Source organism: Daphnia magna, linkage group LG8 (genome assembly GCF_020631705.1).
Source record: "Daphnia magna isolate NIES linkage group LG8, ASM2063170v1.1, whole genome shotgun sequence".
Taxonomy (NCBI): Eukaryota; Metazoa; Arthropoda; class Branchiopoda; order Diplostraca; family Daphniidae; genus Daphnia; species Daphnia magna.
The window spans coordinates 8364661-8382331 of record NC_059189.1 but is presented as its reverse complement, the minus strand read 5'-3'; the positions used below and the strand labels follow the sequence as shown (position 1 = coordinate 8382331).

Here is a 17671-nt window from a genome sequence, read left to right as displayed (position 1 = left end):
AAACTCTAGTTAAGTACCTGAGCAAGACCAGTCCCAAGCAAAGCGAGACAAAATAGGGGTTTTTGGTGGGTAAGTAACTTAAGCAGTATAGTAAGTAATTAAAGTTTAGTTAAACAGTTACGTTAAGTTAAATAGTTAAACTAAGTTAAATAGTTAAGTTAAGTTAAATAATTAAGTTAAATAGTTAAGTAAATGTAAATTATAGTAATAAATAAAATTTGACTATAAAACACGTTCTTGAAACAAACAAAGATTTACAAAAACACTATTTTGCTAACAATGATAACTAAACATGTATAGAAACTAAAAAACGTTACCTAAACTAGTTTTTGTTATCCAAAATGTAAGAGATGTACACACACCAGACTATCACAACCGATAGAATTACAACGATAAAAAAATTTCGTCTGCAACTAAAAATTCTTCAATTTAAATGTTTTGATTTTGAACAATCAATAAAAAAATATTTACGTGCTATAATTCCATGCTATTTAATGAAAAAGTGTTTAAATATAAAACATAAATATTTAAAAACTTTAATATATACTTAATTAAAACATTAAAGTTTACTTTCAAAGTAAGTTATTGTTGAATAGTAAGGTATATACTTTACTTAATATACACATCATTTAAATACGTAGTGTCTTATTTAACTGAGATATAAATCATAACCCTTATCCTTTCCAATTCAGTGCTATACCACTAAGCTACCCAATAATGCAATCGTATGATACTTCACACATTGTATAGAACCAATTTAAACATAATACCATTAAATGACGGCTAAGAATAATGGATCCGTTCGAAGATATGATGGAATCAATACTAGTTTTACGAAAAAAAGACGACCCAATTTAAACTAAATAAATACAGTAAAGTATTACTTAACTACATGTTTCTTAGACTAGAAATAGATATACTATACTTTACTAAACTTTGCTTTAAAAAAAAATATTGTTGAATAGCAAGGCAAAAAGTAACTTTGCTTTCTATATATGTAATTTAAATACTTAACCTAAAAATATCTCATTCACAGCGATCCAGTGCTATATCACTGAGCTTTCCAATACTATAATCATTTGATATTTTGCACATTATATAAACCAACTTATACATAATACTATTTAATGACGGCAACATTGCATTACTACGTATGGGAACATTGTGCTTCTAAAAGAACTCAGCAACTTGGTCTTGGCGCCAGGGTGAACCCTACCGCCTTTCATATGTAAACAGAAAGGTGGTAGGGTTCACTCCGACGACACAAGGGGGAATTATTTACATCGTGAAGCTAAGAATCTTCCCTTCACTAAACAGAACCCCCGAGAAGTAATTTTTTTGTTTTGTGTTTGTTATCATTTATGTTTACTACTATTTTAAATTTTACCTGAATAATATAGTTTATCACCTTGTGTCTAACTATTTCCTATCATTAACCCATTTAGAAATTTTTCAACTAGAAAAAATAATTCCATAAGAGACCATGTTAAAAAAGAGTGTGTTTTTCCTAAGATGATCTATTGATTAAAATAAAAATTCCGGTAAAAATGTGCAAATTTTTTCCACGCTGAATTTGGCGTAGAATCCAAGATATTTAAGTAAATAAAAAAGAAATGAACTCGATATGTAGATAATTCATTTGTCTACAATGCAACACAAAAAAACAAATTTTAGGATGTGAGGTTAAATAGAATTTTATTTTGGAAGGAAGAGGGAATTTTGACAATGTTGTGGGATAAAGTTGGAAAATAAAAGGGCCTAGAGGGGGAGGAGCTTATAACTTAATAACCTAAAAAAAATTATATGGTCAATAACGTAATCTTTATTGCAAACAATGAATGAAAAATGGTTAAAAATATGAATTATCGATTATCGATTTATTTAATCTTTATCTCTAGAAATGTTTCTAAAGGTTTTTGTCAATCCCATCCTCCCTTAAATACCCCGTCTAAACTGGTACTGTCCAAATCCCATGGTTTACGAAAATCATATTTTAGGTGTTGTTTTGTGTTTACTGTTACAGGATTGATAAAAGAACGAAGAAATCTGGTGATGAGTGTCCAGCATGTAAAAGGAAAAACGGAAAGATTTATTTATTTTAAAGAATGTCATCGGAAAGGAGAGCTTTAAATATTGTACAGCGAGAGAAATTTCGTTATACCCTGATGAATTTTTTTAAAAGCATCGAAGGAACTGGATTGACCCACGTGACGAAACTTACAGAGAAAGAGATTAAGACGAACGCCATCATTTTCGGGATCAATCTGCACGTGACTATCACGACTAATTTTCGGGTAGTGAGAGATAAAAATCTCCCCTTCGTCAACCGCTGAGTGGAGAGGGCCGTCTGTATTCTCCCTGTTCGTCATTACAACAGGTCAAACAACCAATATACGATAAGAGGGTTTATAGACAGTACAGTCTAAATCGGGATTACCAGCGCGAGGTTTAAGTGGAAATTAGACGCGCTTGGGAAAGGTACAGTCTCCGTCAAGAGTAAAGACTATGCAGATATGGAGCAGCATTATCGGGTTGACTGACAGCAACGGTGATCGGAACCGACATTACAACCAGTGACGTCAGATTTAGACGCCAAAGAGGAGGGAAACGATTGGAGAAGAGGGAGAATAGTTTCCAGTCGTCCATGGCGCCCTGACAATAGGAGTTCTCAGGAGTAGGTGAGAATAGAGTAAGGCAGCAAGCTGAGTCACCGGAAAGGTCTCCGAGATTTTCGGCAGACGGATCACTGCGTTCACGTACATCGTTAGATAAGAACCGCACGCCGTCACCAGAAAATCACACCTCTCCTAGGGTGCAGCACGTGACTGACCCGCTACCATTGGTGGTTCAGATAGAAAACAGTGAGCCACTCACCAGTTGAATGACCAAAGGCTTGACCACTGACGACTGACTATTTTGAAGAAATAGCCTCTTGAATTTGAGGGCGCAACTTTTTCAGTAACAACTCCCAAACTAGACAGGTACAGTATCCTGCACAAAAATCCGAACACAGATTTAATTTTTTAAAGCCACCTATTGGCAGGGTAAAGGGTTTCTTGTTTTTTTTTCTTTAAGAGGGAGGGTAGACGGGGTGAGGGACACATAGGTCAGGGTTGGGTAAGTCTAGACATTTTTTTATGCCTTAAGGTATTACACTTTAAGGCAAGTAACAGGTCGGGACATTTTTGCAACCCCCAGGGTGGTGTGTTTTTTTTAACGACAGTTGGAAATGTTGGACTTAGGATGTGTAATATTCCTTACCCAAATAAATTAGATAGCTGCCTGTGCTCAATTATGTCGATACCGATGGCATATGTGTAGAGGCTCTGATCAGAGATAAGGAGATGCCTCACTCCACGTACAGCCCAGCAGTCGACATTTTCCCTCCTCCCCCTCTCTAGCAGACGAATTCGACTGCGCTGCTCCTTTCGGCCAGCTCCGGAATCATGGCTTTACTTTGCGGTATGGACGGTATGGTTTCAAACGTGAAGGGGGAGCGCTACTGGGAAATCCTTACCGCCAAGTACAGGATACTGTACAGTATCCTGCACAAAAATCCGAACACCGATTTAATTTTTTAAAGCCACTTATGGGTGGGGTAGTGGGTTTTTTGTTTGTTTTTCTTTAAGGGGGAGAGTAGACGGGGGGATGGACACGTCAGGGCAGGGTTGGGTAAGTCTAGACATTTAAAAAAAGTGCCTTAAGGTATTACGCTTTAAGGCAAGTTACAGGTCGGGACATTTTTGCAACACCCAGGGTGGTGTGTTTTTTTAAACGACAGTTGGAAATTTAGGGCTTGGGCTTGGAAATGTTGCTTACCGAAACAATTTAGCTTATGTTCCAGCTGCCTGTGAATGTATACGTCGTTGTCATTGGCGTAGGTGTATCGTTTCTGAATGTGACGCTGGAGATCGATGTTCGATTCCAGATGAGGTGATGAATTATTGTGATTACCCAACGAGAAATTCTCGTTCATATATAAAACAAATGTTCATCGAGCAATAATCGTTTTTTTATTAAATCATTAAAAAAAAAATAATGCACTTCGTTCTAAAGTAATTAATATTTCCAGCAAATTCGAATGAAGAATATTATAACGATACCAAATATTTCGCAATTCCTTATCGGGAATCGAATACTGATCTACGGCGTCGCAATCAGAGCCAGAGATAAGGAGATGGCTCACTCCACGTAAAGCCCAGCAGTCGAAATTTTCCCTCCTCCCCCTCTCTAGCAGACGAATTCGACTGCGCTGCTCCTTTCGGCCAGCTCCGGAATCATGGCTGTACTTTGCGGTATGGACGGTATGGTTTCAAACGTGAAGGGGGAGCGGATTTTTGTGCAGGATACTGTACAGTATCCTGCACAAAAATCGGAACACCGATTTAATTTTTTAAAGCCACCTATGGGTGGGGTAGTGGGTTTTTTGTTTGTTTTTCTTTAAGGGGGAGAGTAGACGGGGTGATGGACACGTCAGGGCAGGGTTGGGTAAGTCTAGACATTTAAAAAATGTGCCTTAAGGTATTACGCTTTAAGGCAAGTTACAGGTCGGGACATTTTTGCAACCCCAAGGGTGGTGTTTTTTTTTAAACGACAGTTGGAAATTTAGGGCTTGGGCTTAGTAATGTCATGAAGGAGGAATGGAGGAGGGCCCACTTCGGCTGAAAAGTGACGCTATGCTGTTATTGCCGTTGGCAGTAAATTAGTTCTCAATTTCTCACTAGGTGCGGAAGGGTAGTCTTACATGTTGAAATTTAGATGTCGGTTGCCATCGTTACGCAAGTTTAGTCTGCTGTCAGCCAAAAACAGAAAGCATTTCAAACGTGAAAATGTCTTGTTGTGTTTTAGGATGTAGAACAGGATATTTATTTTGGCTGACAGCAGACTAAACTTGCGTAACGATGGCAACCGACATCTAAATTTCAACATGTAAGACTACCCTTCCGCACCTAGTGAGAAATTGAGAACTAATTTACTGCCAACGGCAATAACAGCATAGCGTCACTTTTCTTTGCAGGGCCTTATGCGAGTAGCGCCTCCTCCTTTCCTCCTTCATGGTAATGTTTCTTACCGAAACAATTTAGCTTATGTTTCAGCTGCCTGTGAACATTTTCGTCGTTGTCAATGGCGTAGGTGTAGAGTTTCTGAATGTGATACTGGAGATCGGTGCTCGATTCCAGATGAGGTGTTGAATAATTGTGGTTACCTAACGAGAAATTCTCGATTATATATGAAACAAATGTTTATCGAGCATTATGTGCTTTTTTTTTTATTTTATAATTTAAAAAATAATAAACCCCTTCGTTTTGAAGTAATTAATATTCCCAGCAAATTCGAATGAAGAATGTTATAACGATACTAAATATTCTCGAAATTCAGTATCGGGAATCGAACACTGATCTACGGCGTGGCAATCAGAGCCTCTACACATATGCCATCGGTATTGACAGCATTGTGCACAGGCAGCTATCTAATTTATTTGGGTATAGAATATAATACAGCTTAAGTCCAACATTTCCAACTGTCGTTTAAAAAAACACACCACCCTGGGGTGGAATTCTATCTGTGGCTTAAAGTAGAAGTATGTACTTTAAGTGCAAAGTTTTGTACTTATTTCTGTACTTTACTTAAATATTGAATTCTAAGTCCTACTCAAAAGTTTTCAAGGAGACAAAGGACTCTTAAGTTTAAGCAAAAGTAGTCAATTTTTTAAGCCAACTATTTCTTGGCTTAAACGCAATAAAGTACACTTAAAAACTAAACCCGATTAATGTTCTCCATATTAAGGTGGCGCTATTTAACATACGGTATTGTTGATTGACAGTTTCAATTAAAATGAATGACGATAGAGGTTTCAACGAAGAGCTAGAGTTCTTTTTAAACGACTTAGACGAAATGAACTACGAATTGACAAGTAGTGATGACGAAGAAGCTCGGCGTGAAAGGCGCATTGAAGTACGCAGAAGAATGGTTCCTTTCTATTCTAGACGAACCGATATGTACGACGAGTTTTTTAATGACGATCAATTATACAAAACCTTTCGTTTTGATAGAGCTTCACTCCAATTTATTGAAGGTATACAAATTGGACCACACTAATGTTAATGAGCGTACAAAATATTTCTAATTAATACAGGATTGATAAATGATAAACTCGAACGAAAATTAAATGGTCGAAAGTTTCTTACACCGATGCAGCAAATTCTTGCTGCACTAAATTTTTATGCCACTGGAACTTTTCAAAAAGAGGTTGGACATGTTCTTAGAATGAGTCAATCATCGGTGTGTCGCAGCGTACATGACGTTTCAAGTGCATTATGCTCTATAGCACGAGAATGGATTTCTTTCCCAGAAAATTTAAATATGGTACATATGAAATAATTATATGGTTTCTCATTCTAATCTCATTGACATTAATTTATAGGTATGTCTTGAGTTCTCAGAATTTGCTGGTTTTCGTGGTATAATTGGTGCAATTGATGGATGTCATATAAAAATAGCAAGGCCATGGGTTGACGAGAAAATCTATGTTAACCGTAAAAATTTTCATTCTATCAACGTACAGGTTAGTCCAACGCTTTTCAAAAATATGATTCGGAAACCACGTTACATTTCAAATGATTATTTAGGCTATTTGTGATGCCAATGGTAGGGCGTTAAGCGTCTATGCAAAGAAACCCGGAAGCACTAATGATGCAGCAATGTTTGTTGAAAGTATAATTGGTCAACGGTTAGCAAGAGGAGATTTTTCTCCTTTTCATTTAATCGGGGACAGTGGCTATGCATGTACACCTTATTTACTTACGCCATATGCAGTGCCGAGAAATGAACCAGAACGAAGATTTAACGTTGCTCACAAAAAGTCTAGGTGCGTAATCGAACGGTTTTTTGGTATGGTAAAGCGTAGGTTTCCGGCTCTTTTCTTTGGAATACGCATGCAACCCGGTCGTGCTTGTCGCGTGATAATGGCATGCTTCATCCTTCACAATATAGCCCTATCACGAAGACAACCAGATTTCGACGACGATATAGCAGTTAATCATTTTGAGGAACAAGATTATGACAATCAACCCGATAGACAAGAAAATTTGGCTCAAGCAGCTCTACGTCTACGAAGACAAGGTTTCGAAAAGCGAAATCGAATGACATTGAATGATTTCACTCGTTAAATAATTTGCTTTTAAGTTTGTATTGCACATATTGATTAACAGAATCAAACGAAACTTGTAACATAGCTCTTTCAAATTAATTGAGACGGGTTGTTCATCATTTCTAAAAGGTCTACCGGAATGTCTTTTTCGGCATCAATTGGTTTTCCTATAAGCTGTCTTACTGCAATGACAGAGTGCAGCAAATCAAAGCGATCGCGCATCAACCTCTTAGAAACAGAAACGTTTGATTTTTCAGCATGTGCTCTTTTGGCGCGATTGACAATATCACGAAGAGCTAAAGGATTTTTATTTAAAGATTCTCCATTCGTAGTAGAAAATGAAGTTACTGCAACTAGTGGAGCATCTTTTTCAACCGGTGCCAAAGTTGCTTGAGAGCGTTTCGCAAACACGATATTTGCAGAACTATGATCTGTTGTTTTAGTGGACAATACCGGAGTTGATGTGCGTTTGGGGAGCAAAGCTACAACTCGGGATGTGGATGGTACACCGTCAGCAAAGTCAGCGTTACTAAATGTTTGACATAAAGATGATTGGTTCGATTGGCTATCATCAAACTCAAATGTAGATAAGTCGTCTTCCTCGTTTTCAAGAAAAGACGATTGAACCGTTTTAGCCCTGTGAATAAAAATGGGATTAGTGTATGGCTAAGAAGAAAGAAATATTATGGCTTACAAGACTGCACAACTAGAGGCATTCATTGTATGGAGAGAAGCACTAGAGGCACTATTATTAATACGTAGAGTATCATTAGCGTTTTCCATCACGTCTGTCTCTACTCCGCCCTAATTGATAAATTTCATTGAAATAATGTTATTTGTGGAATGTAGTTTAATATAATATACGGATATGCTGTTTCCCGGCAAAGCTGCGCTACTTTCTCCCCAAATCATGTTGACAATCTTCTCGTTTAAAGGTTTCATTGGGAAAGCTTTTCCTTTTCCTATTAATCACAGTATTTTCTTTTATTAGAAAAATGTTTTCAAATGGCACATAAATGAAATAGTACAATACCGGTTTGCTCTACAGAGTTCTTGTGTTCTTTTAGATTTTTTCTTGCATCTGACGACAAATTATTCCATTTTTTCTTAGTCTCTTCCCTATCACGGGGATGCTGGCTTGGAAATTGCTGATTAATTGTAGCCACAATCTCATCCCAATGCTGTTGTTTGCTTTTGTTCGTAACAGTACTTGATTGTGCACCAAATATTATATCCTTATGGAAAAAACAAATGTCATTGAGTCAAAAATATTTTCAATAGAATCATTGTAAAACACACTGAAACGAGATGTAAGTCTCGTTCGGACTATGGGACTAAACAACTATAAGAAACGGTAAAAAATAAACACAACAATACCTTTCGTGCGATGAGCTCGTCAACTAAAATTTCTGTTTCACTACTACTCCATGTAGCCGATGCGTTACGTACCATTATTATCAATTAATCCGTTCAATGAAGAAAAATCGAATGGAAAACTAGAAGAAATTTCGTAATCAAAAATCACTTGTTAATTTAGTCTGCTATTTGGAACTTCTTGTGTGCTTGTAACGACGTTTTCCATTGGCTTATACAAATTTAAATAAGCTCCTCCCGACTGAAGTCTAAGTCGACTTTTGCTACCTAGTACTTAACTAAGTAAAGGCAAAAACTGTACTTAAGCACGTGTTGGAATTCGAGTTTGTCTTAAAAAAAAGTAATACTTAGTTAAGTATAAAATTTTCTTACTTTAACTTAAAACTTATACTTGACTTTAAGCCACAGATAGAATTCCACCCCTGGGGGTTGCAAAAATGTCCCGACCTGTTACTTGCCTTAAAGCGTAATAGCTTAAGGCATAAAAAAAAATTCTAGACTTACCCAACCCTGCCTTATGTGTCCGTCACCCCGTCTATCCTCCCTCTTAAAGAAAAACAAACAAAAACCCTTTACCCCGGCAATAGGTGGCTTTAAAAAATTAAATCGGTGTTCGGATTTTTGTGCAGGATACTGTACATACCTGTACAGTATCCCAATAGCCCAGCCAACTCGATGGCAGCACAGCTGTACAAGGAAAATCGGCGTGAATACGAAAAACGAGTTAAGGCATGTGTGGAACAATCGTAGATGTACTAAGTTGGTTGCATTACCGTCCATTGATTCGCTTTTTGCCTCAACTTTCCGATATTCCGTTCTTCAATTTTCCCTACCACCATTCAGTTAAGCCCATGGGTCCTACTAGACCTCATGACTAAGTGTTTTTTTTCCCATTAGTGCAGGATACTGTACATACCTGTACAGTATCCTGCACATACTCGATGAATTTTTCATCGTAAATAGTTTTTTTTAAATTTCCCGACTATCGCCCGATGCTTTTAGAAATGAGTATCGATCGATAATTTGAAAACCATCGATTGATGAAATAGCCGATACCGATACTTTTTAAAATAAAAAAAGGAACAGACGTTTATTCTTGACTCAATGTGTCAAGTCTGGTATTGTTGTCAACATGACTAAATCGACCATTTTTGTACATTCCGATTTTTTTCACATTTCATGGGCCCGCTTAAAATGCTGTTAATTATCTGTACATATGTGCAAATTGCCCGAGTAAAATTAAGAGCAGTAATCAAGTTAAAACCATTTCTGTAAGTGACAAATCTCGAGAAAACTTGTACTCGCATTTGTCGTCCAAACATCCTGGATTACTGTCATCGTTTAAAGCTGCTTGCCTTCGTGGCGAATCGCTGCCGAAAAAAAGAAAGTGTGACGAAGTTGTAGATTTGGATGGAATTGAAAAAATTCCTACTAAAAGGCAAGCTACAATCCAAAAATCACTTACATTAAAATTAAGGAAACCATCAAATCCTGTTCTTCAAGAAGAATTTGACAATTTAGTTCTAAATTACGTCGTGGACAGTGTTTTGCCTTTGAGACACGTAGAAACTGATCCACTTCGTGAACTCATGAGAAATGTTTCACCAAGTATAATTCAATGATTTATAATTATTACAAATATATTTTAATTTCTTTTATCGTTTCAGATCACGTAGTAATGTGCAGGAAAACTTTGGCAAAGAGACTATTGGCTAAATATATCACGGCAAAAGAGAAAATCATTGAACATTTATTGAAACTTAATCATGTTTGCACAACTTCAGACCTTTGGACTACTCATGGGGAGTCGTATAATGGGATTACTTTTCATTGGCTACACCCTACAACGTTCGAAAGGAATAGTATATGTCTTGCTATTAAAAGAGTTGTTGGGAGACACACGTACAATGTTATTGCATCTAGTCTAGGCGCAATCAATGTAGAATTTGGTCATGTTCCTGCTTCAGCATCAATAAATTTTTGGAGCATATGATCTTGATTGTTCATATTCTTTTTTTTATTCAAAATTTAAAAAAATCATCATAAAATCATCGTTCATCGCAATACCGATACTTTTTTATTTTACTATCGCCCGATAATAGAAAGTAGAAAAAATTAAGGGTATCGCTATCTTAATCGAAAATAGTTTTTTAAAGTATCGGTTTTCAAGCCTGCACATCACAGTTTCAGGAATCTTGTCCCGTAAGGCCAGATTACTGCTGGCGCAGAAGGTCAGTCGGGTCTTACGGTGGTAAGCCTGCCAGACTGTGTGCCTTTACGTCGGTTTAAACTTATCTGTAGTGCCGTAGCACTTATTCAGCGACTACTGCGTTCGCCTTTATCGGGCTTGCGCTGGTAAGTCCTGAGACGGCTGTTCGCCTTGTCGGGCTAGAGCAAGGTCAAATTCTGTTAAGCCTTATCGGACTCAACAGTGTAAACGGCCGCAGAGTATTACTCATGGCGGTGAAGTGAAGTCTCAGGATGGCTGCTTCGGTCGCGGGCTGGCACGTCAGTGGAGGCGGCTGGCAAGCTGGAGGAGGCGGCGGCAGGAGGACTTCGGACCTTAACAGAGAAAACGGGTTACTGGAGCGAAATGAATCAACTGGACGGAGACAATTCGGTGAGAAAAGTGAGTGTATTATCATGGCACGACGGCCCCTTTATACACAGAAAACTACACCGTTGTCTAATTTGTCCAGACGTCCGATCCTGGAATAGAGGGCACCGCTGCTGATGATTGCCGGTTATCGATCAGTAAACTTCCCGATAACCCTGCGGGAACGAAACCTATAATCTGGCGGGATGAACTCTGCAGGCTCCGCCTCAATGAGTTCAACCCTCACGTCGTTCCTTTCACCCTCAACAGGTGTGTCCATATATATGGAAAAGCACTCTGCTAGTTCCAATAACACAGTCTCGAGCTCCAGCCTCCAATCTACGGCTCTTGTGATCCGTAGGCCGTCTTAAGTCACTTTCTTCTGCTAATGGACTTCCTTACCCTCGGTAGCGCGGCACTCCACCGAGGGTGACTCGTCTGAGTCTAGCCTTCTTCGGCCAAAGGGTTGGCACCCGGACGATGGCTGTGAGCTTCGTCCGTCGGAATTTCCGACACACAGTGGCGTCGTTTAAAGGATATTTATTCATCCTAACGGCACTACTAGGATTTCTTTATTCTGTCCTGAAATCCTACAATGACGACTGAAAGATGATTTTAGTAGGTGTTGATGACCGAAAACTGCTCTAGTACATGGATTTTTACGGTCACCAAAGCTCTCATTTTAGCGTTCACTGGGATGACTTTAACTCTACAAAAAAAAATGCTATAAACATTATTTTGTCATCGGATTCGTACACGGGTCTCCCGAATCTCATGCGAGTAGTCTACCATGAACGCAACATTCAATACTCTTACAGATATTTTTAGACTTACAAATGTATACAGTGAAATAATTTTGGCTTCCATGATCCAGAAATGAATTTAAAAAAAAATAGCATTTAATAAATCGACACTTTTCGCTCTTTGACCAAAATACAAGAAGAGAAACATAATTGTTATGAGTTTTGATCATTGGAACCCAGCATCATAGACAGAGCTTCTTTTTCTTAACCAATCACTTCGTATTGAAAAAGGTAATTATAGATTATTGTTTAATGTGGTGTAGTTCTTACAAAGTTAAACCCTAACGCTACACTTTTAATTATGGCAACGTGGCTTTTAAAGAAATGGATCCAAATAAGACGTCTTATGAGGGACGTGATTTCTTTAAAAAAACGATCGTGGCTTGAGCGCAGTCCTTTTACCGTCCTTTGGTGGTCCAGGGGCCGTATTCTAGCCTTGGCTTATTTTCTAGTCTTGAACTTACGAAAATATCTTATAAAATTTTCTTACTCAAGTTAGAAAATATTGTAAGTTTTATATTTCCATAAAACCGAAGTCCAGCATTTTTTTCTTATTTAATTTTTTAACTTAAGCTAAGTTAAAATCATAAAATCAAAATTTTTAAGCATAGAATTTTTTTGTTCTTGGAGGGTGGAGCTTATCGTAACCAATAACAATATTCGTTTCATGACATTTTGTATAGTAAAAGATGCTGTTTACTTTATTGCTACATAAATATACAAGGAATCTCGTAGAATTTTTTGTTCAACTTACAAGACTTTTTAAATCTGTTCGTTATTGTAATTTGAACCTGTATTAGTATTTAATTGTTCTAGTCAACAAGTAACGTGAGTATAATGGCCCCGGCAGCAGTTAAAGACAAAGCTTGTTCCGCCTTACAAATAAAACTGTAGATGATTAATATATTGCAAGAAAGGTATTTTTTCATATTTATATATATTTGCATATAGAGCCATATTTTATTTTTATATTTATGTATATATTCATATAATTTTTATTCACAATTTCTCACGACACCATGTTACTTGGTAGAAAATTGTTAGTTGTTGTAAAATTGAAAGTCAAAACATGGAAAATGCTATATATATGGAAAACTAGGACAACAGTAGCTTTTAGCATTATTCAAAGCAGGGAATTTCCAGAAAATAATCGCTGTAAGCCAACTATCTAGTTGGCTTACAAAAATTTTCTAACTTAAGCATATTAACACAACTTTGAAAGTTTTCTTAAGTAGAAAATCTAAGCAAAAAAAGGCTAGGATACGGTTTATAGTAAATTCAAGCATAAATTTGTTTGTTAAGAAAAAAAACTGTAAGTTAAGAAAAAAAAAACCATGCTTAAGCAAAGCCCGGGTAGCATTTCTATCTCTTCCCAATGTTGTGCCTATGTCGTTTAGCCAACATGAGATATTGGATGGCCAGTTCCAACCCGATTTTGTAACGAAGCTGTTTTTTTACGCGGGCCGTGTCCCAGCCAACTTGGAAACAGAGATTAGGGAATTTGTTGGAAATATTGTATTGGAACAATATTGGAATAACAGTTTGTGTCCCAATGTTGAATGCGCACGCGGGCCGCGTTCCAGCCAACTTGGAAACAGAGATTAGGGAATTTGTTGGAAATATTGTATTGGAACAATATTGGAATAACAGGTAGCACAACGATAATGTTACAAAGTTGTTCCGATATTGGGAATCCGCTATTCGGCATTTGTCGCCGGCTCGGGTCAAAAAGGGGCTTTCTTACTTGGGCCCATGTACGAAAACCAGTATCATTCCCAAAAAAGCTTTCCAATCGCTGTCCAGGCCTATTTTTTCGACTCATTCCAATATTGTTATTCAAAGCTTACCCCAATGTGGATTTCTTACTTGGGCCCATGTACAGAAAACGATATTGTCCCAAAATAGTTTTGTGATCGTGGCCCAGGCTTATATTTTATTATCACACCGATATCGTTAATCCCATATTTCCCCAATAACTTATTGCCCAAACCGAGGCTAAAACCGGCGATCCAATGTCGCAGTTACGTTACATTGTGTACACTATTAGATGTGGTCCCAACATTTATTGACATTTTTTAAGAATCTTTAAAAAAAGCATTACAAAATTGAAAATAAATATTCAAGTATCTGGAACATTTTCATCAGAAGAATGAGAACTGTAGGAAGAAGAGCCGTCATCTTGAGATTCCTTCTTTCCCCGCGACTGAAACTTTTCGGGGTGCGACTTTTTATATTCTTCAAATGCAATTTTTTTAAATGCCGCGTCCTCTTGGCGCTTTTCACGACCACCCTTAAAATTTCCGACGTAGAAACCTTTTCGAAACGTGGCCGCTGCCGGATAGCGTCTGACAATAAAGTAAAACGTTAATAGAAAACAAAAGGCTGACGTCTCATTATTTTATCTCACCTTGAACCACTTGGAAGAGATTCGTATTTTTGAACACCATCTTCCCCTCTTTGGGGATTTGCGCAGTAAATTGTAGGCGCAGTTCTTTCGACATCAAACTCCTCAACATCAGTGCACTAGTGTCGTACACCTTGGACCCTCCCATGAGCGACAAAGACAAAACCTATACATATATTGATAGTAGTTAATGAAAAATCAAAGAAACTTTAGAAAATTTTGCGTTACCAATTGCTTTCTCGCAACGGCATCGTTACTCAGTTGCTCTTCTTTTTCCTTGAAGTCTTCGACAGTGTCGAGAGGAAGACTTATAGATGCTCCACCTTCTGGGGCAAGGGCATTTCTCTCACCTTCAAGGGCACTTAATCTCATATGAAAATTTTCTTGATTCCTCAAAATTGTTTTTACGTCCTGGCCCACAGACATAATATTTTGTATTAATAAACTGAGAACTCCATCGTTTTCTAATGTAAAACGAAAAGAAATAATCATTATATAAACAGGGAAATAACGTTATAATAACAAGGAGAATTTGCTTACCGACAGCAACGATGTCATCAATATAGTTAGGCGGAGTTTGTGGCATAGCCACTACTGGTACCAATTGGCCGTTGTTCCGAAGGTAGACCAACGATGCGGGAGCATTGTCATTGTTGTTGTTACTGTCTAGTTTTGCTGTTCCTGTGTCTGACTCCTGGACATACCCATTAACCGACTGGGAAGTTTGGCCGGCAGTCAGTGATGAAGAATCAGTAGCCTTTGTTTGAGAGTGTGGTCTCTTTGGTGCCAAACGTGCCACACCCTTTGTTCGATGGGTTTCGAAAGTTTCTCAGTGGCATTTGGAAATGTAGATGTCGATGCCTTTGGAGAAAGGGGAGCTTCTTCAACATCCATTACTTCTTTCCGAGATGGTCTTTCCCTTCTTTTCACTAATGTAGCATCTGAACGGATTAACTCCCCTCCATCCTCCGATTCTTTACTCAAAACACCCAACAAGCCTAGAAGATAAAAAGATATTATTAACTCGTAATAGGAAATTGTAATTGAAAGTACCTTTGGGTATTGCAGGAGGGTTCATGTGTCGAAGAGTTGGGGGGTGGTCAGCTATATCCTTTTGCTGCGATTCCGAAGATGAACCGGCGATCCCATACCGTTTGATCTTCTTGTTTGGCCTTTTTTTTCGGTGTTTTGCTAGAGACTTGTCATTTTCCACAATACCAACGGCAGGTTCGTGATCACTCATGATGCTGCAACACAAGAGAAATGTTAAAACACAGTCTGTAACTTAGAATGCGAAACGTAATAGTTTTTAAATGGCGAACCATTAATACAAATGAACCATGAAAAGAATATGATTTTCTTACCTGATATCTTAAATGTTGTTGAAATTTGTCACACGTCACACGAGGAAAAAGCAGACGTTATTTAGCACAGTACGTTAGACAAAAACGCCGATATAATTGCCAGATTATTTTATAAATGAGTTTCGGAAAGAGTCGAAAATTGGGTATTGTGCGCAATAATTTTTAAAACCAATTTAAACTCAAGAATAAATATTTTTTATGATTAGAATATAAAAAAGGTATAGAAAACTTAATTTTAAGACCATTGCGACCTTTATCAGAAGTTATTATCCCCCCAACGTCATCAGTTAAAAAAAATGAGTTTTTGACAACTTTCATAAGCTGTTTGATGGTTTTAAAATCATTGTAGGTGTATGATTTTTCTACCAAGTATAGTCCATGGTAAAGAAATTTGACTGTTAAAAAATAAATAGTTTATCTTTTATACAAAAAAAGATATTAATCTTAAAAGTTAGGAAAAACCACAATTTTGACGAAAATTGATCTTTTTCAAAAAATTATATCTCGAAACCATAATTTTTGTTTTATATGAAACTTATAGATACTGTTTTTCATTATGTCTTCTAAAACATATCAAAAAATTAGAAAGGTATTATTTTTTGTTCTCAAGATATTTTTATTTTAGTCGGTGACATTTGAAAGTGATTTTATTTCGACTTTGTATTCTAAATATCTGGCAACTACTAATGTTGACATTTAGATTTCGTCTGTCAGTATTAGTTTCAATATTCAAGGTAGAAAGTGTTTATTTGTTAACAAGAATGACAATTAAGTGTACCATTGGGATGATTTTTGGAAAAGAAAGTGAATGTGAATTGTTGTGGCTAACTTCTAAGAAAGGAGAAAAAGTTATTGTGAATGAATTGACGGCTGATGAAGTGTATACTTTGTTGTTAAGAACTGGGCTCTGTGTTGAGCAGTTAGATATGGAATCCACTATCTGTTTTCACCACGAACATTATTATCTCAGCAACGACAAGTTTTTTAATGGGAAAAATGATAAATGTGTCGACCCTTTTAAAGAACACAAATCTCAATTTAGAGGTATTTTGATCAAGTATTTTTCTTAGTTTCTAAGATTAATTTGGTGTCTATGGAACTGATACATAGGAACAAACGTTATCTCTGTAGCACAATCCCAACAGGTAGCTCATATGTTAAAATTGGTTCCTGGTACAAAGCTCTGTATTTCTTGCAAGTTATAAGTGAAAGCGCAGACTGAATCATCTTCAGATAGCTCACTGTGCACTAACCCATTTAAGATTCATTCTTCAGGCCATTTTGGTAAATTTTAAATTTAATTAAAGTTTAATAGAAGAATAGTTACTAAATTAGTTCTCAATCCACAAAAATTAATAGTAGGAGGAACGTACACAATTACTTCACATGATTCTTTGATCTTGAAAATCAACCCGCGGCTTTTCCCTGGTCTGCTGTTGTGTTATCAGTGCTCAGATAAAATGCAAAATGATATTGCCAATCAAGAAGAGAATTGGAGTAGCCAAAGCACATATCCGAGCCAAATGTCGAGTGTCAAAGAATTCGTTGATCTCTCCAGTGTTCTAGACTGAACTCTTACACGAGTTCAGAACGTTTGTTTCTTTCTCGAAGTTTCTCCAGTCAAGGCCACAACTTTCAACAAACTAAATTCTCTGCATCGTATAGAAGTGGTCAAAAGAAAAGCTGATTCAATTGCTGCTGCAGTGGTTGACGATTTATCTACGGCTATTCAAGTACCATATGTACCAGTAAATCACTCCCTTGTTGACTTGACATCGCAAGCTGCAGATTTAAGTACCTTGATGGACGCGTTGAAAGAAAAGGTGAATGCATCATCGAAATTTTCTGAAAGAATCCAGTTATTGACATTGACACCTGACTCATGGTCTCGAGAAAGAGTTGCAACCGAATTTGAAGTTTCAGAACATGTTGTTCGAGCCGCCAGAAAGTTAAAGGAAGAAAAAGGAATTTTGCCTGCTG

At 37.2% G+C, this 17671-nt stretch overlaps 2 protein-coding genes, 1 long non-coding RNA gene and 2 pseudogenes across 3 annotated transcripts; 2 read left to right on the top strand and 3 right to left on the bottom strand.

The window, feature by feature from the left end:
* Positions 1–1578: 1578 nt before the first annotated feature.
* Positions 1579–2958, bottom strand: LOC123475260. The gene is made up of 2 exons (XR_006650134.1): positions 2438–2958; positions 1579–2358 (listed from the first exon to the last, which is right to left on the bottom strand). It is a non-coding gene; the product is annotated as an uncharacterized LOC123475260 (long non-coding RNA).
* A 2871-nt stretch (positions 2959–5829) lies between these two features.
* Positions 5830–7169, top strand: LOC123475562 (putative nuclease HARBI1). Its single transcript, XM_045178428.1, has 4 exons — positions 5830–6076; positions 6137–6366; positions 6425–6565; positions 6630–7169. Exons 1-4 carry the CDS (start codon positions 5836–5838, stop codon positions 7167–7169), a joined length of 1152 nt encoding a protein of 383 aa, XP_045034363.1. The 5' UTR covers positions 5830–5835.
* Positions 7170–7196: 27 nt separating this feature from the next.
* On the bottom strand, positions 7197–8725 carry LOC123475221 (annotated as a pseudogene).
* Positions 8726–9717: 992 nt separating this feature from the next.
* LOC116922599 lies at positions 9718–10517 on the top strand (the record flags this gene model as incomplete). The annotated part of the gene is made up of 2 exons (XM_032928981.2): positions 9718–10132; positions 10192–10517. Coding segments are annotated over 2 exons (741 nt in total), but the record flags the coding sequence as incomplete, so codon positions are not given.
* A 3753-nt stretch (positions 10518–14270) lies between these two features.
* On the bottom strand, positions 14271–15570 carry LOC116922591 (annotated as a pseudogene).
* Positions 15571–17671: the final 2101 nt, after the last annotated feature.